The 23,222-nt window shown below is 45.7% G+C and overlaps 1 protein-coding gene and 1 long non-coding RNA gene across 2 annotated transcripts in view; one reads left to right on the forward strand and one right to left on the reverse strand.

Annotated features, from left to right (window-relative positions):
* Positions 1-19,868, reverse strand: part of LOC311607880 — a 426,536-nt gene extending 406,668 nt beyond the window's left edge. The window contains exon 1 of the long non-coding RNA XR_014782779.1: positions 17,577-19,868. This is a non-coding gene — a long non-coding RNA (uncharacterized lncRNA). The remainder of the gene's footprint in view (positions 1-17,576) is intronic.
* KIF5C (kinesin family member 5C) overlaps positions 1-23,222 on the forward strand; it is a 147,727-nt gene that overhangs the window by 46,356 nt on the left and 78,149 nt on the right. The window contains exons 2-7 of the mRNA XM_084800002.1: positions 1,776-1,866; positions 10,293-10,366; positions 15,868-15,972; positions 20,612-20,660; positions 20,936-20,991; positions 21,727-21,814. Coding sequence (XP_084656128.1) covers positions 1,776-1,866; positions 10,293-10,366; positions 15,868-15,972; positions 20,612-20,660; positions 20,936-20,991; positions 21,727-21,814 — 463 coding nt within the window. The remainder of the gene's footprint in view (positions 1-1,775; positions 1,867-10,292; positions 10,367-15,867; positions 15,973-20,611; positions 20,661-20,935; positions 20,992-21,726; positions 21,815-23,222) is intronic.

Here is a 23,222-nt window from a genome sequence, read left to right on the forward strand (position 1 = left end):
TTATGAGTATTTTGGTGAGGAGTGTATTTTTTTGTTATTCAATCAAATAAATACGTGGTTCATTAACTAAAGATTACAAAACTGAATAAATTGTAAAAACGAATGGTGGGCTGGAGAGATGGCTCAGCCGTTAAGAGCACTGACTGCTCTTTCAGAGGGTCCAGGTTCAATTCCCAGCATCCACATGGCCGCTCACAACTATCTATAACTTCAGTTCCAGGGGATCATCACCCTCATAGATACATACATGCAGGCAAAACACCAATGCATATAGTAAAGTAGTAAATAAATTATTTAAGGAAATGGGATTTTTTTAAAGTAAGAAAATGATCCTCTTTCATAATTTCTATCTGCCCCTCTGTATAAAGCCGAGCTTTTCCCTCCCTTCTTCTTTATGTTTTCTAAAAATTCTCCGTTTTTCTAAGGTCAAATTAGAAGTCATGTGTTTACCTGCTTAGCTCAACTCTGTTTTCAAAGACTAAAAACACAAACACAGGCCCAAAACTAGGATTTCCCCTCCAGTTGCCTGGACCTGTGGTGACGAGTGGGTAACCAGAAGCCCGGCTGATGGCTTAGTGCTTCCTTGTAAGAAGGTTATAGGATGCAACTTGTCTTGTTCTGGGAGCCCTGGAGAGCAGTTGTCTCCTCAAGGAGTGCCTCTGACCTTGACTCATAGGAGGCGTGGTTTTTAGCCCTCGTCTCTCCTCTCTTGTCCTCTGTCCTTCTTGTTGTGATTTGGGGGTCAGGCTGTGGATGCTGAGGTGCTGACTTACTTGGGCACTGTTGGCCGAGGAAGCTGTGGTTTGGACCCGTGTCTTCCTCACTCTCCCCAAGTGCTCAGTGCCGTGCCTGGCACTGAGATACCCACCAGTCCTTGTTGAACAGTGAGCGATGGGGCAGCAGGATCTATCTGGTGCTGCGGGAGAACCCCTGCCCTCCCTTGAAATAGTGATTTCTTTGAATTTCACATATATAACTGCCAATCAAACTCCTGGACAACAATCCTCCTCCAAATCTCTCGTTTTATTGCATAGGAGGGCTCCTTTGTTTTGGGAGCCTCACTCTGATTTAGACATTGCTTCTGTGCGATGATAGCAGTGCTGTCTGTGTACTAAGAATGGCTCCTTAAATCTGATCATGTCATGTCTCCAGTAAATACAACATGGGCAGGTTCTATTTGTTCGGTTATTTGGCCTGCAGGACCCTACCTGAGCTGGCTCCTGATTCCCTACTAGCCATGGCTTGTGGTACCCTCTTGTTTCCTGAGTACACCAGACCCTTTGCCGTCTAGTCCTCCCATGCCTAGAATGTTCTTCCACGCCACTTCATCTTTCTGAATGTCTCATGATCCTCTGAACTGGTCAAACTTTCCATACCAGCTCTGGCATCTCTGTCACCTTACTCCATACCTGGGCACGTTGTATTTTCCTATGTCTACATTCTTGCCTGTGGCCTATCAGCTCCACTTGATGGACCACTTCACACATCTGCAACTAGTCCAGAGAAAATCCTCAGTAAATGTATTCAAAGGAATGCACTGTCCATCTTCTTATCCAGGAAAGCATCCCACACTTAAAAATTTGTGCATCCAGGTCCTTGCCATCCATCATCTGTACCTGCAATGTACACGTGGCTTGTGCTGTACGGGGCCCATGGCGAGGGAAAGGACTGCCTTAGAGAGTGGGTTGCCTGCGGTCTAACTGCTACTATTAGTGCTTTTTTAGGCCTAAACCCCTAATGTGTTTTCTCCACCCCTTTCTTTCATCTGCTTTCAGCAAGGGAAGCCGTATGTCTTTGACCGAGTGCTGCCGCCCAACACAACCCAGGAGCAGGTCTACAATGCCTGTGCGAAGCAGATTGTCAAAGGTAAGTGCCACTTTACTTCTTCCTGGGCTTCCACTAATGAAAACGTTAAGCCACATTTGCAGCCTGGCAATCAATGCGCCTCGACGGTAAGCAGAGGCCTGTTAATTGGAAACACTAAATTGCTGCCTTGGCCCTGGCCCTTACTTGCTGTGATGTCAGTCATGTTATTCAGCCTCTGAGTTTGTTTCTCTCTCTCTCTCTCTCTCTCTCTCTCTCTCTCTCTCTCTCTCTCTCTCTCTCTCTCTCTCTCTCTCTCTCTCCTACCTGTTTGGGGGTTGGTATTCTATTACCTAAAAGCTGAAAAGCAAGGTGGTAACTATTTCTGTCATGGTCTAAGGAGACTGCAGGTAGAGTGCTCCTCTTGCCTTTGAAGCAGGAAATGCTTGTTTCTTTTGCTAGTAACTCTGAGGATAGAGTCTTACAGGTGAAAGGTGGTTCTTGCCCTCAGGGGATATTCGACAGTGTCATGAGGTACCGCAACTGGGGTGGCCGTTGAGCCACCCGTGCCCTACCGTCTTCCCTGACTTTAATTTCATCTAAGCCACTTCCAACCGCCCTACCACACTCGGTCTTCTAAACAGGTAGCCTCGAGGTCTTCTTGCCTCTGTGTCTCAGAGAGATCAGTTCTTTTTTTTGGGTCTGGCCTTGGCCCTGGAGGATTTGTGTCAAAAGAACAGCAGGGCGATGAAGCAATTTACACATTGCTCTCTCTTGCCCTTTCAGAGCAGGAGCAGCTTGCAGCATGCGGTGGCAGGGCCCGCCATCTGGACAGAGCTGAGGGGCGTCTCCTGCCCTCTTGCATCTCACCATCAAATCCTCACCTTCAGATTGGAATGCCGTGGCACTCATGTGCCCAAAGGTCCTGATACCGCCACCCTTACAGGCAGCTGTGGATTTAAAAGACAGAAGCACCACGCTGCCTTAAATCTGTTGTTTTCAGAAGCTGAGCTGACTAACCTATTTGAAATTCATGAAATTCAGCCCTGGTACATCTGTTAGATTAATTCTGACCTCGGACACCTGCGTGGGAGACGCGCGTCAGCATGCGATGTTCCTTGCTGAGATGTATGTTTATTCACATTCCTGTTACAGACATCAATTAATTTTGAAGGTCTTCTCAGTGAGATTATTATAGAAAATGGACAAGGAAAAATAGGGCTGTTTTGCATGAACAGTTTTGGCCTCCAGTGGTGGGTGGTGGTTTTTGTCATTTGCCCCCTTCTTCTTGTTTCTTACCCCCTTGCTTCTCTTTGAGTGTTTTCTCTTTGGGAAGTATGTCTTTCTTGGTTTGCTCCCAGTCAGGCCTGCCTTCCCTGAGCTTGTACACTGTTTTTTTTTTTAAATTAAAGTAAGATTAATCACACGTGCTAGAATTTCCATCTTTTTCTCCCCCCAAGTTCATTATCAGAAGCAAACAGTGTTTACCACATGCTGTGCTAAGCATGAAGGCCATTTAAATACATGCAGCTACCTCTGTGCCAACGTAATTAGAAATGGATGCACTCCATTAGAAAAAGCTGTGATTAACAAACAATGGTAACCGTCTTTGAGTTTTTAATTCACTAGTGTGTGGTCTCTTTTAGCATTTGGATTTTTTTTAGTTTTCAGTGTCAGAAATAGACAGTCTCATTCTCATTAATGTGTACACTTTTTTTGTGTGTTTTTTAAAATGTATAAACTAAAACCTAAATTAAAAAGAAGCGGTCTCTGTGAAGATATGTCCTAACTCTAGGTGACTTGCTACCCCATGTAGAGGACCATTTGGAAGAACAGGGCTCAGCATATGATAAACAGACATCTCTAGGGCACTATGGCGACAGTGTGAATATATTAGTTTGGTAGCAACGAGGAATACCTTATTCTCCCTTGAAAAGAAATTGTTAGGGTGGCAAAGGCCTGATTGAACATTTGTTAAACCTTTAAAAAATAGACTATTGTTTATTTATTCTTTTCATACATGTAACAATACACCTTGATTATTTGTACCCCTAACTCTTTCCTTTCACTCTCCTGAGAAATCCAGAACTCCTCCCTTCTTCCCACCCACTCACCCCATGTACATCCAGCACGTCTCCATCACTACTTCATGCCCCCCCCCCCGCCCCTTTTCTCTGGACACTGAGTTTAATTGGTGATGTTTGTTGGAATGTTGACTCATCTCATAGCTGCAGTGAGATTATGGGCGTAATGGCCACGTCATGTCCTGAAGACAGCATTTTACAGTAGTCCTGGTCCCCCAACTCTTTCTGCCTCTCCATGTTGTTTTCTGAGCCTTGGCGGATGTGGGAGTTAGCTGTCCTATTGAAGGCTGAGCACTTAACTCGCACTTATTCTCAGTACTTTCATCTATGAGTCTCTACATTAGCTGTTGACTACTGAAGAGAGAAGCTAGGATTGAGGGCATAATATTTAGAAGGCAGTTGGATAACATGACTGCTTAGTAAAAACAATAATAGCATGTTCCTCCCTGTGGACAGAGGCAGGGCCGAAATTTACAGTATCAGGCCTAAATTCTTTCCTATGAAGTAGGCCTCAAAACCAAGCCCAAACCAGCTGGCTACCCTTAGAACCTTCACACCACTCTTGCACTGGAGGGTGAGTCTTACCTGACAGGTTGCTTTTGTAGCATGGAGGCTGCAGGCATACTGTTGATGCCATTTCCCCCTCAGTGGCCTTCATAGCATCTTCTGGTACTGTCAAGCTATGCAGCAGGGAGGAAGCTTCCAGCTCAGTTGCAGCTGATTTCTCTATGTAGTACAAGTGATGTGTTGGTGTCTTTAGGAGTGAGGTCTCATCACCTATGGTGCTGCATAACCGAGAACAACGGCAACCCTGAATTGTTTGGGGGGCACTTCAGAGCCTCCCTGACCAATAACTTGTAGTGAGATATCTTACTCTTGGTACTGAGCTTTTATTTAATAATGAATCTATGTCTTCTAGGGGGATCATTGTCCACTCATGCAGGGTACCTATGTAACTCTTGTGTGTGTGGTTGTGTATGTGAGTGAGTGAGTGAGTGAGTGAATGTGTGTGCATATTTAATTTTATTTTTAAATAAATTTATCAAGTAGTAGGTTTACTTTGAGGTTCTTTGCACAACTTTAGTTTTGATTAGCCCACCTACTCTCTTTTAATTTTCTGTCTTCATCCCTGTGCAAAATGTTAAATCCCTGTATCCTCTTCCCCTCATATTTTATATATATGTACACATATATATTTATATATATATATTTCTTATATCCACGTCTTCCTCTTAAGACCTCTTCACCTTTCCCTTTCAACTTTCATGGACTCTACAGATATCTGGCTGAATTTTTAAAAGTAACCCCCAAATCCACTGTGAGAGGAAATGTCTTTCCTTTCTGCATCATCAAGGTAAAGCATACATATATAAGCAAGACCTTCTCAGAGTACACAAAGGAGCATAGCTGGCTGCTCTCTTGTCTTAAGTGCCCTGCCCAAGTTAGGATTGGGACACGGTCCAGGGAGCCCTTTTCCCTCTAGAAACTGAGATGTGAATCAAGCGAATCTGAAGACCATCATAGTCTCCTGACTCATGATGCTGTCACGGGCTCGTGAGCACTGCTTCCTAGTCTACTTAGACCCGTAAGGAGCCCAGGGATCTATTTGTGATTGCGGAGTCCTGACATGTCCCACACTCCCATCTTCGTTGTGTTTTTCAAGATGTTGGCTGAAAGAACATGTAGGTATCTCCATTTCTGTGGGAAGAGGTTATAAGGCGTGTGACCATAATCACAGTAAATAGGCTCGTGTGGATGCCTAAGCATCAAACACCATGGTTACAGGATGTTATTATTGAGGCCCTGGGAACCATATCCCAGCCAGCAGAAGCTGCGCTGGGCCTTCCCCTTCCAAAGCAATTGCATGTGGACTGTCCGAATGCTAGAGAAGGTGATCTTTTATTTTCCCAGTTTTGATTTCTTTAAGCTACAGTTATTTATTTATATAGGTAATATTAAGTGCTTGCTATGTGATAAGCACTGCCAGGGACTGCAGTCACCAAAACACGTAAGACTGTCTGTTAGGAGCTCTCACTATAGAAGAGGCAGGTGCATATACCATTACCATACACACCAATGTTAGGTTAAGATGGTGTGGGTACAATGCCAGGACAGCACAGCGGAGTGCCACTTTGTGGTGATGAGGGGAGGGAGTGGAGAATTAAGGAAAACTTCTTGGAAATGTTAGGCCATGGGGACTATAGATAATAGTGGAGCTGTAGTAGCAGTGTGAACTGCAGTGGCATCAGGATACACATGGTGTGGCATGCTTGGGTAGTTCAGAGGGAGTGGTGTAAGGTGTCAAGTATATCGTGGGAAATAAGGTTGCCAAGGGCAGTCTGGATCCTCTGGTGGATGTGCTGGACTTTATCCTGTAGGCAGTGTGGGCAGAGTGAAAAAGCTTTGAGCCTAGGAAGGTATATACTCAGATCTATTTCATTATTCTGTATGCTCTATATTACGTCTGCTCTTAAGCACCTTAGATGTTGCATCTTGAAGCTTCAGTTTACGAGGTGTGAAAAGATTACTATTCCCACCATATTAAAGGGGAATCTGAGGCTCAGAGAAACATCTGATGCTTTGGCCAAATCTAGAAGAATGGTGGGTCTGGGGCTTGAGACCTGTGCTCTCTGACTGTGTTCTGAATTACCTTGATTTTCCTTTCTGATGGGTCCACAATGATCATTTCAACACACACAGTCACCAGGTAATTATTTTATCAGTTGTTCTTTTTCAGTCAGGCCACATGGACTATTAGCTAACAGGCCACAAGGTCAGGGCTGGAATGAGGAGAGGAGAGGAGAAAGGACAGCCGCTGTGGTCCCAGGGCCTCGTGCTGCTCAGTTGTGGGGTGGGCTTCCATTCTGAAATGCAGTGTTCCTTTTGCTTGGATGTGGTGTCCTGCAGACGGCGTCTGGCCAGAGTGCGGAAACAGCCCTTTTGCTCAGCAGAGACTAAAGCAAATGTGTTTCTCGGTCCAGGAACTGCTAGCCATTTACTGCAAAGAAAGCGTCTTTTTGTGGCCGTTGGTGCAGCTTGGGTCGTCATTCCACAGTCATGGCTGGCTTGAATTGTTTGGTTTGCTGACAGGAGACTTAGGATCCCAAACTGAGCATCCTTCTTTCTCTGTTGTTAGAAACCCTAGTGCCCCCCGAAATGCCATCATTTTACCTGGAAAAGCTTAGTGGGCTGGGCAGCTTCCTAGGAATGTGTAGGTGGGATGAGTTGTCCCCAAGTTCGTTCTTAGCAAAGGGCCATCTTGCTCCCACCACACCTGTGCTCAGATGTGAGCAGACCCTAGGATGCTTGCTTAAGCTTCTGCAGTCTGGAGCTGGAGCTGGCCAGTGTTTCCAAGTCCCTGTCCTCTCCCCTCCTCTTTGGGAGGTAAGATGCCACTTGTCACCTACATCAGAAGCTTCTGGGTTTGCCTGGCTGCTGGCTGGACACACACACTGGTCTGTGAGGGGTGAGTTGAGATCACACCATGCCAGACACCATCACAAGGAAATGTTCTGTCTGGAAGACCACGGCTAGCATGTGGAAACAGTTACTCTACTCAACAGAGACTAAAGCGAGTGCGCTTCTCAGCCCAGGAACTGTCAGCCATCCGCTGTGACGAGAGCGTCTGCTTCTGGGCCTTTTAGTTAGGAGCCACAGTCAGGCCCAGGAAGGCGGTATGTGGGCCCAGCGTAAGCCAGTGCGCGAATCTTCTCTCAGCAGATTCTGTGCTGGCTCCCCTTCCAGCCCCAGAACTGTACTATTCACCCATGGCTTTCTCTTGCCTGTGCCCTCCACCCAACATAAAACATAGATTGACTAAGCAGACACACCCCTCAAACCCGAGAAAAGCAGACAGCCCTGAGTTGAAAGGATCTCATCTTTAAAATCATCTTTTAGTTCGGAATTGAGTCGAGAGAGGGCAACATCAGCTGCCTTCAGTTTTGACCCAGGATGTTTTCAAAAAATGTATGAATTAATTGTAAGATGATTCTAGGTACTTTAAAGACCAATCAGAGTTTGCTTCAGTGGGTTTTATGTGTTCTCTCTTAAAAAAAAAAAAAGGAAATTATGCTCAGTGTTGACATAATAAAGAGAAAGGGCTTTCTCTGAGTACAGTCCTTCATGCCTCTCAGGACCTCAGCCAAAAATGAACCAATGTCACTCAGGCATGCTCTTTTTCTTTTTTCTTTTTAATGGGCTCTCATTTAGCTCAGGCTATCCTCAAACTCTCATGGTGCTAAGGATTACGCTCTGATCCTCTGCTTCCATTTCATCAAAATTGGACTATAGGTTTGTACCATCACTCCTCAATCTCGGGGCGCTGAATGCTGAAGCCAGTGCCTGTGTCCACTAGAGAAATACTCTACCAACCCACCCAAGACTTGATGCTGTGGCCCAGTGCATAAACACAGGAGAACGGGGAATAGAAAGCACCTAGTTGGTAAAACTATGTATTGTGCTTGGTGAGAGTGGCCCAGAGGCCTCGTAGAGATGCCAGCCCCCTTCTCTCTGCCAGAGGAAGTAGTGTGGGCTAGATTGAGGCCCTGGAGTCAGTTTCCTTGATGGTGTCATGGGTTGTACAGAACCACCTCAGACACTGCATGGCACTACTGCAGAGAGCAGGTTGCCACACTTGAGAAAAAAAGTCAGGAGCCAATGGATGCTACATACATCTGAGTGTGAAGTAAGACAGGCTCTTCAGTTTGAGAACAGATTCTTTTTTTCTGAGACAGGGTTTCTCTCTGTAGCCTTGGCTATCCCAGACTCCATTTGTAGTCCAGGCTGGCCTCGAATTCAGAGATCTGACCACCTCTGCCTCCCCAAGTGCCGAGATCAGAGGCGTGCGCCATATCCGGCTGAGCAGAGATGTTTTAGTGTCTAATAACTAAACACTTCTGTTGCGATGTTGCTTTTCCTTTTAGTTGCCTGCAATTGTTTGTGTCGTGAGTACTGAACTTCAAAAGCACGACTGAAGGATGGAGCCTCTTTCTTTGGGTTCCTCAAAGTACATGTTTGTGGTAGTGTGGAGAGACACCATCCTGGCTCCGTCACCAGCCCCAGAGGAACTTTTCTCTGAGAGTTGACATTTTCATGGAACTGAAGCCTAAACCTCGAACCCTGGCACTGACTTACACTGTTTTTTTTTTTTTCCTTTTCTTTCTGCTGTTACCTGGGAAACCACTTCCGGAAACCCATTTCTTGAAGACCGATATATGCGAGAATTCCCCACAGGCAGCTTGATACAAGCTCCTAAGAGCTGTTAGGACTTTTTTTTTTTTCTTTTAATCTTACTTATTTCTTGTTTTCTCTTTTTAGCTCCCTGAAAGAAATTCCTTTCTTCTCTGATCCCGAGTCATACTCCTACGATCTCAGATTAGTTAAATATGTATTCTCATTGCCCCCCTCCCCTCTCTTTTGAAAACCTACCGAACAAAACAAACAACAGCAACAACAACAACAACAAGCCAGCATAATAAGATTCAGAGAGGGGGGCCATCCGAATCTGAAATAGGTAGAGTTGACTTTCTCACATGGCTCCAAATAGCATCCCTGTACAGGGCACCTCTCCTTGCCCTGGCCGCCAACTGCATTAAGAATTCCTGCCTTGGTGCAGAATGGCGGGTCAAGGATATTAATTATGCATTGTTTCCCTTTCTGTGATGGTTGTATAGCCGAGTGGAAGGCAGGAGGGAATATGTTTTAATCACTTCTGCTGCTTTGAAGGAATCCCCACCAACGGTCTCCCGCTCTGCAACATGAAGCAGCCCCCACCTGCATGCCTCCCCGCACCCCTGTGTGAAACGGAAGCCAGCCTGCCGTTCTTGTGGGCTTTCACAGTGTGCTTATTATGTAATTACGAGACATTCCTGATGCAGATGGGCCCAGGCCATCTTGCTAGCAAGCAAGGCGGTGAAAAACCAGAGGCATTAAATTTAAGTCAGGCCCTGCTGATTTCCAGGGCGACTGGGTTGTCTGTGGACCTCGGTCTGCAGCGTGCTGCCTTTCCCTCCCCTAGTTCTAGTCTGTTCCGATGATGGGACTCTGGTGAGGCCTTCATGGGAAATGTCCTGAAGGATCCAGATTGAAGGTGATGAGACCTGCTTTCCCGCCCCAGTCGTCTTGAGAGACAACATAGAGATGAAAGCTTCAAGTAGCTAAAAATGGCTCTTCCCGTTCAGTCATGCGGGCTGGGGAAACGGGAGTCCCTTTATTGTTGAGGGACAGCAGGCGCTCATTTCTGTTCTTATTTCACAATCATACTTAAAAAGCACATGCAGTTGGCACACTTCATTTGTGTAAGAAGAATGAATTGGGCCGTTTGGAAACTGTAACTTTCACTCATACAACCAATACCAGTGTAAGCTCAAAGTCATGACTTAATTTTAATCTATTTCATCCTTGCAGATGTCCTTGAGGGCTATAATGGAACAATTTTTGCATATGGGCAGACTTCATCAGGAAAAACCCATACCATGGAGGTAAGTTTGTACTGTCTGTGTCTGAAGTGCTTTCAGCAAAGTTTGAGATGCATGTAACAGCAGTGATGGTTAGGTTTACCCAAACTGTTCTGTCCTTGGAGATTTTTAAAATAGCAGCAATAAAGCCTCAAGAACTGAGTTTTAAAAAAACCTTTGATCCCTCTGTCCAATTGAAACAGTACATTTTTTTCAAAAATAGTCAGATATGGGGGTATAGCTTAGTGGCAAAGAGCTTGCTTAGCTTGCAGGAGGCCCTGGATTATATCTCTAGCATAACGCGTGTGCGCGCACACACACATGCACAGGCAGCATGCACACATGCACACACACACAGACACAGACACACACACAGACACAGACACACACACACAGACACTCACAGACACACACAGAGACAAACAGACACACAGAGACACTCATAGACACACACACATACATGCACACAGACACACACAGACACACACACACACACACACACACACACACACACACACTCACACATCCTGCTGCTACTGCCACCACTGTCATCAGTAGGTAATCAGTGGTGTGGCTCCTTACGGACTGCAGTTTGTTCACCCTAACTAACAGGACCTGTTGCAAAAGTCATTTGCTGTGGAGAGCCTCCAAGGAAGCCAGGCTCCTTAGAATAAATTAAAAACAAAACAAAACAAAGCAAAACCCTGTAGATCAGACACTTAAAGAGGTTGGGTTTTAAACCAAATTGAACCTACAGATACACTTTTGACTGGCATAATGTCTCTCTCTCTACACACACACACACACACACACACACACACACACACACACACACACACGGATTTAACTGCTGGCAGTTTTAAAAATGGGATGAGTTCACACAATTCTATTTTTTCCCATGATTCTGGTTTTTTTTCATCTTAGATTAAACACTGAAGCTTTTGCAGCACTGGGTGAATTTGAGGATAGCAGAAACTGCAGTTTTCTAGAGCAGAGACTTTCATTGTCTTCTTTATCTTTGTGACTTTTTTCTTTTCCCTATTTTTATTGCTTGGCTTGACCCCAGAGACTTAGGCTCCCTAAGCAAACACTTTGCCCCTGAACTTTGCTCTATGCCCAAGTCCATCTTTCTGTTAACAGCTATTAATAGTAGCTGTCATTGAGAGAGGCCCCATAAAGTGTTTGCTCCCACATGTGTGAGGGGGGCTAGCTTCTCCTGTAGCCCCCAGTGCACTTCGCTCACAACCAGAGTGACTAGGAACCTATGTGCCCCTTCTCATGTGAACTGGTGAGGCACACCCAGACCTGTGTAAGCACTGTCAGGGACGGCCCCATCGTGCTTTGACTGAGGAGCCTGGTGGCCTCAGTCTGTCTTCCGAACAGGAACTCTTTATTGCCTCCTTTACTGTTTTTTAACCAGGAACTTCTGAAGACCTCTCATATTGGATAATTTGTCTAAAGTGGTGGTTCTCAACCTGTGGGTCAAGACCTCCTTTGGGGTCGCATATCAGATATCCTGCATATCACATATTTACATTATGATTCATAACAGTAGCAAAATTATAGCTATGAAGCAGCAACGAAGACAATCTTATGGTTGGTTGGGGGGGGGCGTCACCGCAACATGAGGAGCTGCGTTAAAGGGTCGAGGCGTTAGGAAGGGTGAGAACCCACTGCTCTAAAGGCTGCCTGCCTGACAGGTGAGGAGAAGAGGGGACGCTTGTTATACGAAACAGTACCACAGAGCAGGTCTGGAGAGCTCAGCTCAGCAGCAGCAGGGGAGGAAGAATCCTTAATCCTTCAAGCTAAGGGTTTTCATTTATGAATCCCTCCTGGGAACAGCACCGAGCCGGCTGCCGCAGACTAGGTTTAGCTCATGAATCATTCCTATTGAAGAGGCTATTTCAAAGGCATGGGGCTAAAATCTTTAGAGCTCTGATGTTCCATGCCCTGATTTGAGTGTGGGGTGGGATGCTGGGGGGAATTTCATTTCTGTGCTGTTGGCTTTCATTTGCCCATTTTGCAGAAGACAAGGTGGTTTGGAGACCGTGTAGGTTAGAGAAACACGAGTCCCATTGGCCGCCTTGTCTCCATCAGGGCTGTTGCCCAGCACGTGCGCTACATTAGCCAGGGGTCTCCACACCTCATACCCCAAGCAGTACATTCCAGAAGACCTGGCCTTGGTGTCTCCATGCCCTACTTTGGGCCCTCATCTTTCTCTCCCTTAAGGGCCCTTGATCTTACAGGCACGAACAAAATTGCAGTTGTATATTTTCCCAGTCTCACTTTTTCTGAAGATGGAGGATGGGAGGACTGACGGAGTGGACGAAGAGGGGAAGGGGAGAGAGCAGGTTCATTTGAGATCTCAAGAGGGAACCCATCCACTTTTACGTTTTAGAAAATTGATAAGGTGCACATGACATGAAAGAAAGACTCTTTACTATTTTAAATCCTCAAACTATTAGGGGATGCTTAGAAGAGTGAGTTCTGAGCTTTGGGATTAATTTACCATCGAGAAACTTATCACTGAGAAATTAATTTATCATCGAGTGGAGTATTTGCTAGATGTCAGAAACTTAAAGATTGTAGACATTGAGAGAGACTGCCACATAGAGGAAGGCTTTGTAGGAGAGTGGGTGGGTGTAAGTGACGGGGAGGGTGGGTGCCAGTTCTGTGCTGCTGTGGTGACACTGTAAAATTAGAGGCTCCTTAGCCTTTGGTGCATTTGGTGTAAATTCAACTCGCCTGTCCTTGAGCACACTCCGGAGGGACCTAAGAGGAGCTGGATTCCACACTGGTCTCATCTGGGTTCCCCAGATTCTGTCACCTATGCTTGTCAGTTGTCATGGGTTACTTCTCTTTGTTGTGACTTTTGCCTGCAGCAGGAAGGAGTTGGCTCAGTCTTGTCAGTGTCACCCAGCCCCATGCTGGACCCCGCTCCTCTGTGGGCACTGGTGAGCTGCAGGGAGGTAGAGCTCTGCTAAGCGGAAGTCAGAGGAAGTGGGTTGCTGAAAGCTAAAGCTATACACTGTAGCAAACAGATATTTAGGACCCTGGAACGCAATTAAATAAGAAATGTTCTGCAGGGGTTGTGTTTCCTAAAAGGAGGATTTTATACATTCAGAATCACACATGATGATTTTTCAAAGGCATTCACAGGGGATGTTAGATTCCGAGTGAGCAGACTGTCATATTTTAAAGCCTTCTTTCTTAATCCCCCAATTTTGGGTCGGGCATCCAGCCAGATTTCCTTTATCTTCTGTTAAAGAGAACAACACATAATCCTCCATAAAACTGGAAAGATTAGCTTCTCAGGATGCTGCAGCTAAAGGAGTTTTTTAGGTAAACTAGGACTCAGTGGGGCAGTATTGGTCCCAAGGATGATAGGCATCATGATGCTAGGTGGACTTACCAGAATATGCAGGTTGATAGAGAGGATGTTAGGCTGCTGGCTGTAGACAGGTTGAGGTCGGAATTTGTCTCATTGCTCTGGTGTGATGCGATGCTTGGAAGGGATGTTCTTTGGTCCAGGCACTTAGTGGTCCTCTTCAGGATGTTGAGATGGCTGGAGATACCTTGTGCTTTTTTTTTTTTTCTATTTAGAGGGAAATCTGAAGGCTATAGGAATAGTGTAGCCTTTCAAGCCACCTTACAAATCTGCCTAATGATCCTGAACAAAATGAAGACTGAATGGTGCTCACACGCTGCCGGCTTCTTGCTTTGCCATCTACGGTATTTGAGGAATTTGTGGAAGTCAAGGAGGCCACTGGCAGAGAACAGAGAGAGGCCTGTTGAATGGCCAGTGGAGCACGTCTTGTTTCTCCTTCTGTACCTGCTTCTGGAAGGCTGTGCTCAGCTGGAAAAGTTTCTGCAGAGTCATACAGAGCACAGCTGTAAAGCGTTTGTCCTATTTGCTCCCTTGGAGGAGCAATAGACAGCAGCTCTCCTCTCCGCGCTGTGCCTCTTTTCTTCCTGAGTGACACTGTACTTTGGCAATCTCTGACAGGGCATGCCTCTTCTTAGTTTCTGTTTTGGCTGCTGCCAGCTCACTCCTGTGGCCCGCAGCCTCTGCCCAGCCTAGATCTCAACCACCCTGTATCATACTCCCTGCCCTAGGTTATTTTGAAAGGCTAATTTTAAGTCAGGAATCCATAAAAGATGATCTGTTGGAAGAGACCCATCTAGGAAAACATATTTGAGTCAATTATACATGACTTTCAGATTACCAGTTATTCTTTTCTGGATGCGGACCACTGTAAAGAAGCTAAAGTGTTATCATGGATCATTCCAGAGCCCTGCAGGGTTGGGTAGAAAAGACTTTTCATTAGTGGAATGGGGCAGCGAAAGTTAACTGGGAGAAATACTGTCTTTTTATCACAGGGCTCTTTCCTGCCAATAGTCTCTGGGGTAGAGTACATGGCCATGGTCTGTCTTGTTCCATTTGAGATGGCCTATGTGATTTACGTGTGATCAAGATCTGAAGCTCTGAATCTCAGTTACTTGGTGCTGGTTTCCTAACATAACATGAGGTAGCAGCCTAGAGGAGAGTGTTGTCTTATTCTTAGGTCAAGGCAGCCCCACCCCAGCTTAGTGAGGGCCTGTAGGGAGCTGAGGGTTACAGTGCTAACATGTAGTGAGTCCTCTTTCCTGTGCCAGTGAACACCTTTTGTACTCTGTTGAACTCAAGCTCTGTACTAATTTTATGCAGAAAGTACTTTGCTAAGTCTCCCGAGTGTAAGGTCAACCCTATTTTTAGTGTATCTACAACGCAGTGTAAAGACACCATCTGATTTCTTGTTCTCGATAGGCCAGCATGCTGGAATAGCAGGGTATGAGAGTAGCCAGGCATATCTAAATTCTGTGTTCCTAGTGCCTGTAATAGAGTAGGAAGTCAGGAGGCAGACATATCAAGAAATCGTGGCACCAAGTGCTTGGTAGCACGTCTTCACACCTCTGTGCATGTGGGCTTTTGCTCTTGAAAACTCAAATGTTGACTTGGAAATTAGTTTTAGGAGGACACTGTGTGATGAAGACCTGAAGGGAAAAGGGGATTAATGGAGGAAAACAAAGTTGGCTTTCAAGGCACTGGGCAGATGTGGACCAGGTGTCTGGGTCGAATTTGTAAAGGTTGTTGGGCATCTCCATGGACTGAGGAGGTTTATGACTTCCCAGAAGTCTATAACTTGTTCAGGGGGACCGTCATTGTAGACCTACAGGCTGTGTTTGTGGCAGGCAGGTTGTCTAACATATGGAAGAGGACTTGACTATTCATTTGTCTGGAATTAAAAGAAAATTCTGTGGCCATGGCTTCAGAAGCCCTGGGTTGAGCCAGGACCAGTGTCTATTTCTAACCTTCCCCACCAGTCATTCTAGAAACTTCTGTTTGTAGTACAGGACCCAAGCAAAATATGACTCACAAAGTCAACTTGGATTTTACAGATCAAATGACATTATTTGAAAATGGAAGGCTCCTGTTCCTCCCCAACACTCTATTGACTGTCTGTGTTTGTATTTTTCACTCACAGGGGAAGCTGCATGACCCTCAGCTTATGGGTATTATACCAAGGATTGCACATGATATTTTTGATCACATCTATTCCATGGATGAGAACCTGGAGTTTCATATCAAGGTAAGTGCTTCTGACTAAGAACAAGACAGGACACTGGGCCCCAAGTCATACTTTTAAGTCTTCCTCCTATTATACAGATATACAAGAGGGTTTCTTTTAATTCAAGTGTCATTCTGTGGGCAGCAGACCCCACACTTAATGATTTAGGTCGGTGCCAAGCTTTTGGAGTGGTTTGCTTGAAACGGGAATCTAAAGGAAGTACAAGCCCCAGGGTGGAGTCAGCTTCCTCCTGGATTCCCCTCTTCTCCCTAAGCATTTCTGAAGATAGTTGAGGAATATGTCTGTGTGTGGGTTAGGACAGCAGTCCCCAATGTGAGTTCCACGGGACACAATCCCTTGTCCTACCAATAGGGAAGCTGAGGGAGAAAAGTATTATGTGGCCAAATAAACTTGGACGTGACTTTTTTTGACCAGTGCTAAACTCATTTCAAGTTCAAAAGCTGTCTTGAAGAAGGTGGCTCTCAAAGGGAATGCACACCCCTCCCCTGGGTCATGACACCTTCGTCCTCCTCTGAGAAGGCGTGGAAGGGAGTGCTCCGGCCTTTTCTCTCTTCCTCTCTGTTATTATTTTATTTTAACCCGGAGACACTAATCTTGCTTAAATTCGAATTGAAAGGGAAACCTCTACTTTATTATTGTTTCTATTGAATCATAAAATTTGAACTTCTTTGTAAATTCCAGAGAGGTGCGTCATAAGGTAGTGACTGGCCAACGTGGGACAGGCTGTGGAGGTCAAGGAACTCCTGCCCTGGTGTTTCCTTTGTTTTGAGAGAGAGAGAGAGAGAGAGAGAGAGAGAGAGAGAGAGAGAGAGAGAGAGAGAGAGAGAGAGAGAGAGAGACAGAGAGACAGAGAGACAGAGATAGAGATAGACAGACAGACAGACAGAGAGAGAGGGGGAGAGAGAGGGAGGGGAAGAGAGAGACAGAGAGAGAGACAGAGAGAGAATTCATATGACATAAAATTCACCTGTGAAAACCATAATTTTGCAGAGTTTAGTATATTCTCCAAATTGTATAGTCATCGTCCTTAATATTTCCACCCTCCCCAACAAACTATACCTTGTATCCCCACTCTCCCCCACTTTTACTTGCCTCTTTGATTCTGGACTACTCTCTCTGTTTTGGTGGTGAGGGTCTTGGGCAGCACAGCAGCGCCCCCCCAATCCTGCCTTCTCCTGGGAAGGGGATGACTGGCCAGCCTAGGACAATCCCTGCCCTGCTTCGGTGTTCCCAGATGCACACAGTGTCTGCTTCTCCATCTCTGTGACTAGCGGGGTCACAGCAGGTGGCAGAGAGACTGTTCTAAGAAGGCTGAGTAGGTGAGTGGGGAGACTGTCCTGAAGGCCTGCCCCTTAGTGCACACGACCCTGTGGGCTAGTAATGAGGGAGCTGAAGTCCAGACACAGATGGACAGTCCAAGCTACAAACAGACTCCAGCACCAGCTGCTACTTGATACCTTTTTCAGTGCATTAGGCTTCTTTCTGGGCTGGTGAGATGGCTCAGTGGGTAAAGGCATTTGCTGCCAAGCCTGACAAGCCAAGCTTAATCCCTGAGCACCACACGTGAAAGAAGAGAACTGACAGGCCGGGTGGTGGTGGCGCACGCCTTTAATCCCAGCACTCGGGAGGCAGAGGCAGGCGGATCGCTGTGAGTTCGAGGCCAACCTGGTCTACAAAGTGAGTCCAGGACAGCCAAGGCTACACAGAGAAACCCTGTCTTGAAAAACCAAAAAAAAAAAAAAAAAAAAAGAAGAGAACTGACTCTCACAAGTTGTTCTCCGCCTGTGTGCCAGGCCTCACAGCCACACAAAATAAATAAATGCAGCAATCATAAACGCTATCCCTCTCCCCTGATTTATTTCTATAACAAACTGTTCCTAAATTTACACTTTAAAACGACATTGCTGTTTGCCCAGTGACGAGTTACATTGTGCACACCACGTGTCTCTTCATCACTGAAAGCCTGTTTCTCCCAACCTGGCCAGGCTTCCGTACAGAGTACAGAGCTTGTTGCTTTGATGGGATCAAGATTTAGAAGCTTAGTGCTTCTTTAAGGCTGTTTACCCTGACACACTTTAAACCACTGTAGCGGTCTTAAGCGATAATCCTGAGTAAGATGTTAAACCAATTACTGCCCTGGAAATAGTGTCTTGTGTCAGAATCTTATTATGATTAAGAATGGCGCTGGCGTGAGATGGTTTGGGGGGGGGAGGGGAAAATATTCCCTCAGGCTCTAGAGTTAAATCCTACAGCACAGGCTCCCATGGTGCATTTCATTGTTGAACTCGCCTTTCTATTACTAAGAATTGTAAGCGGGCAAGTGAGCTGTGTGAACTCTGCATTCTGAACTTACATGCTGACAGACAGGCTAATCTGAAAGAGGCCCGATTCAGGCGATATTGAAAATCTACTCCTTAATGCATCCCACACAGGTTTTGAACGTTATTTCTGATCATGCTGTTGTTTTCTGCCTAACAGTGCCTATTGTTTTTTTTCCTTCTGCCTGGTCTCACAAAACATTTGAAATAGCACCATGAATTTTGACACCTCACAGAAACCGAAATTAGCAAATCAGAATTCTGTGTTTAACTTGTATTAAACAGGAACAGGAATTTAATTGCTACGCTTGGCAGTGCGTGGCTCATGACTACTTTTTAGATGTTATTTGTGGACATAAAATCACATGTTTAGGATCTCCAAAGTTGAGAGGTGAATATGATCAAAATGTATTGTACGCATGTATAAAAAACATTTTTTAAAAAATCTCAGAGGTAGTGGAAGAGCTTAATGGCAGTCAGACAATCATGAATTCGAATAGATTGGCACCAGAGTGAGGCTGGCTACTGGGAGAGCCTAGTTAGACATGACCAAAATTAGGCTTTGGGAACTGGACAGAGGGGAGTGCGGCAACTTACAAGATTACAGAGAAACGTTAAGGGCTGGCAGTATAGCTCAGTGGTTTGCGTACATGAGGCCCTGGCTTCAAGCCCCAGAGGAAACACTAGACACTCAGAACAAACTAACAAAAACAAAGACGTGGGAGGAGAGACTTCTGAATGTCAGGTAGGTGTCCAGAGGGATGGAATGAGGAGTTTGCCGGGTGAGTAGACAGGTGTTGTTAGAGGTGCAGGTGCCCAGGAGCAGGTGCCAGGATGCCCAGCTACTGCCTGTAGATTTCAAAACAGGGATCGCAAAGCTGCCTGGAACTGGGAAGGTGGGTGGTTCCAGAAGGCAGCACCCAAAAGCTAACAAGCCAGGGCTGAGCTGAAATAGAGATCAGTGCCAGGGCAGAGGTGTCTTCATGGTCCCCAAATCAGAGGCAGGGTTGGTCCAGTCCTGAAGTTTCTCACCTGGGCAGACACAGCCCAGTTTTGTACGTGTACAGCCACACTTATGGCTGGCCTAATGATGGGACATATCCTGAGAAGTTTGTTGTAAGACAGATTTGTAATTCTGTAAGCATCGTGGATAACTTATGCAATAATCTCACTAGGCAAAATGATCTTACGGGACTGCTGTCATATATGTGGCCTGTTGTTTAATGTTACCATGTACACCAGGACTATAGTTTTCTTTTTGTCCACTCTCTTAGCTGTATTTCAAAGATACTAATGACTATGAGGGAAAGTTTATCTGGGAGGAGAGAGTTGGATGTAAACGGTGTGCTTTTTCACTTCTTAAAGTCTAATGGCTTCATTTGCCAGATCAGGAAATTGAGGCTATGTGTACATTAAATTCCTCGGAACTCATTCTTAGTTTAAGCATCTCATTACTTCAGCTATCAGATGACTCACCTGGGAATTTGGATACCCACTTCTGGGTTCCGGTGTCCGAGACTCTGGTCCAGTAGAGTTGGAGTCGTTTTCAGGGCTCTGTGGTTCTGTAGCTGATACTGATAAAAGTGGGGTTGGACTAAAGCTTGAGAATAATTTTTTGAAGCTATCCTTTTCCTTCCACAGTCAAACCATCTTTTGTTTGGCTCTGGTTTTTGAGAAAGAGTATCACTGTGTATCCCTGGTTGGCCTTAGATTCATTGGCAATCTTCTTACTCAGCCTTCTGGTCTGGGATTATAGGAACAAGCCACCACAGCTGGCCAGTTGTCTATATTAAACCACATTGTTTAAGCCTTCACAGACTCCAAGCATGGTACCTTCATCAGTGCTCTCCAAGGAATCTTTCTGAGCTCCTGTAGTTCCAAGCATCCTTAGCCTTTCCTTCATGTTAACATGTAAGCTGTGTTCCCATGGATCTGACAAGGCATTTGAACATCACCTGTTTAGGATGCTTTCTCTGGCCGCTGTTACCACACATAGACATTCGCTTTGTATTAGGCTGGGGCAGAACTTGCATCCTCTTCTAAGAGGCCGTCTAGCACCTGACATAAAGAACACCTGAGTGGAGACCAGAGGATCCAAAAGTGCGGAGCTAGAGAGTGGTCCATGCTTGACAGATGCACAGATCACAGTGACCAAGTAGGACCAACATGTGAGGGTTGGCTAAACTCTATGTTCACGACTCTGACCTTTTATTTGGTGTCTCCTCTTTTCAGCCACAGCAAGAGTTGTCATCAGTTTAATAGTGATGTTTTTGAAATGTGATATGACACTTCTATTCCAATTTCAATTTGTCTTTAACTAGGTTTCCTATTTTGAGATCTACCTGGACAAAATAAGGGACTTGCTGGACGGTAAGTTCCACCTGAATGTGGCTGTGTTTGCTCTGCGACTGAAGTCCAGGCGGGTTGGGATGAGCTAGGGCGCTTCTGCGTGGACTGCTGATGGAAATTTAGAGCAATGTTTGCCTTCAGGCCATGTGCTCTTCTCAGCCACAGCTTAAACTTGTGAGCTGTGAAAAGATGAGGCTTGCCTATCTTTTTTTAACCATCGCTATTCTTCTTGGAACGCAGGGTTTTTTAACCTTCCTTTTCTTCTTTGCATGCCATCATTTTTTTTGTCACTACAGTGTCCAAGACCAACTTGGCTGTCCATGAAGATAAAAACAGAGTGCCCTATGTAAAGGTACGAGAAGACCTGGGGTGATGCTGCTGCTACTTGTCTGTAGTCACCATCCAAATATTTATTATATGAGGTGCTATACAGAGTATCCGAAGGCATACTTAACCCTGAGCCTTATCTGTAACATGGATGTGGCTACAAAATCAACATTGAGCATCTTCAACTGTAGCTTTCCTGCATGGAAATTATTTTTATTAGTTTTTGGCACCGGGGATCTAATTCAGGTCTTCACGTATAAGCTATGAGCTAGTATATCCAGCCCTCTTTATGAAAACCCTTATTTAAATGTTACTATTTAGTATTGTTCATTTCGAAAGAGGTTTTGGGATTGAGTGCGATGGTTTATGCTTTGTACCCTGCGGGAGTCTATGGTAGCATCACGTCTACTGATGGCTGAAATGGTAAATAATGATTTAAGGTGAGGAAGTACCTTCCTCATTTCTTCTCCTCTCATAGATTTTCTTCTTTTAATTTCTGCCTACTGAAAGCATTGCTTTAGGGCCTGAACATGAGCTTAAAAAGCGCTTCCTCCAGTTTTACATCGTTTTCCCAGAGCTAGCTCCTGCTTCTCTTTAATGTACAATCCAAGCCCCAGGCAAGGCGGAGACACTGTTGGTCAGCATCGCGGCCTCTCCGTTTATCTGTACCTCTAGGAAAAAAAAATGTTTAGCTCCTTTGAAATGCTGTTGCTTTTCAACGTTGGTGGCGGCCAGCCTGACCTGCTTTTGACTCTTGCAGGGGTGCACCGAGAGGTTTGTGTCGAGCCCCGAGGAGGTCATGGATGTGATAGACGAGGGCAAAGCAAACAGACATGTGGCTGTGACAAGTAAGTGAAGTGGCGATGTCTGTGCTGTCACGTGGAGTACCAATATCCGCCCTCTGCGCAGGACGGCTGAGTGATGGGGCATTCATGGCATTGGGGAAGGCAGCAGTGGGCCATGAGCAGACAGACTCTGGCCCATGCGCAGTGTGAGTGTATGCAACACTCTGAGGTCTCGAAGTGTTGGGTGAGACTCCTTGGGTTCTGATGCAGTGCTTAAAAAGAAACTCTAAGCTAACAAATTTGTGTCAAACACAAGGAAAAACTGTTGGCATTCTACCTCTGTAGAAGAAGAATAAGAGCCAAGAGGGAGTAACAGCAGTGTCTCTGCTCGCGCTCACAGAAGCTAACAGTGCTTCTGCACATCAGTCCGGTTACCTGTTAGGGAGCTTCACTCGTGAGAGCAGCAGGGGCTCCTTAAAGAGACCAGCACTATCTTTTTGCAGATCGATGTGGACAAAGAATTGTAAGTTCACACAAAGCTGAAGGAACTGAGTCTTTCTAGTTATGAGGAGAAAAAAGAAATCAGGAGAGGAGGACGTGTGTGCAGCGCAGGGCAGTGCGTTGATGTTCTGGGATCGGATGCTGAGGAAGATGCGATGTGCTGCCGAAGCTAGCGAGGCATGCTGGACCACCTGTCAGGACTCTGTAAGCCTGGCAGCTGTCCCAGGTGAACCTGCCGCCAAGCGAGGGAGGGGTTACTGTATAGAAGAGGTTCAAGCAGTAGTTGACCACTGGTCTAGACTCTTCCAAGAGCTGGTCCAAGGCTCCTCGGTGGATGGGGTGCCAGCTCTGGGACTGAGAATGGAAATTCTTAGCCTCTTCTCTACCCCGTGGCTTGTCACATGACACTCATGCACGTGGCAGTTTTCAGAGCTGACCTAGGCTTGGGTACCATGTAGGGAACACTGCTTCTCTCTGCCCTGCCTGAAACTCGCATGCACACAAGAAAACTTCTCCCTGTGTTTCCTAAGCTGTTAGTCATAAATTAATTATTCATGGTGTACCAGAAGTGGCTGCCAGCTTCAGAGGGGAGTGTCTAGCATGGTACTAGTGCTCTTATCATTCTGTCAGGGTTTTTTTTTAAAAACACATTATTTATGTGTGTGTGTGTGTGTGTGTGTGTGAGAGAGAGAGAGAGAGAGAGAGAGAGAGAGAGAGAGAGAGAGAGAGAGAGAGAGAATGAGAGAATGTGTGTGTGTAAATTTACATGTAGAAGTTAGAGGACAACTTTTGGGAGTCGATGCTCCCCAATATGTGAGCCCTGGAAATTGCACTCAGATGTCAGGCTTGACAGCGAGTATCTTTCCCCATTGAGTCATCTCACCAGCTCCGGTTTCTATTTTAGTGTGGAAAGTATATTTAGCTGTGTTCTGTTGTTCAAAGTCCATTTGCATTGTGGGCAACACTTCAC

Source organism: Acomys minous (genome assembly GCF_964271855.1).
Source record: "Acomys minous genome assembly, chromosome: 10".
Classification (NCBI taxonomy): Eukaryota; Metazoa; Chordata; class Mammalia; order Rodentia; family Muridae; genus Acomys; species Acomys minous.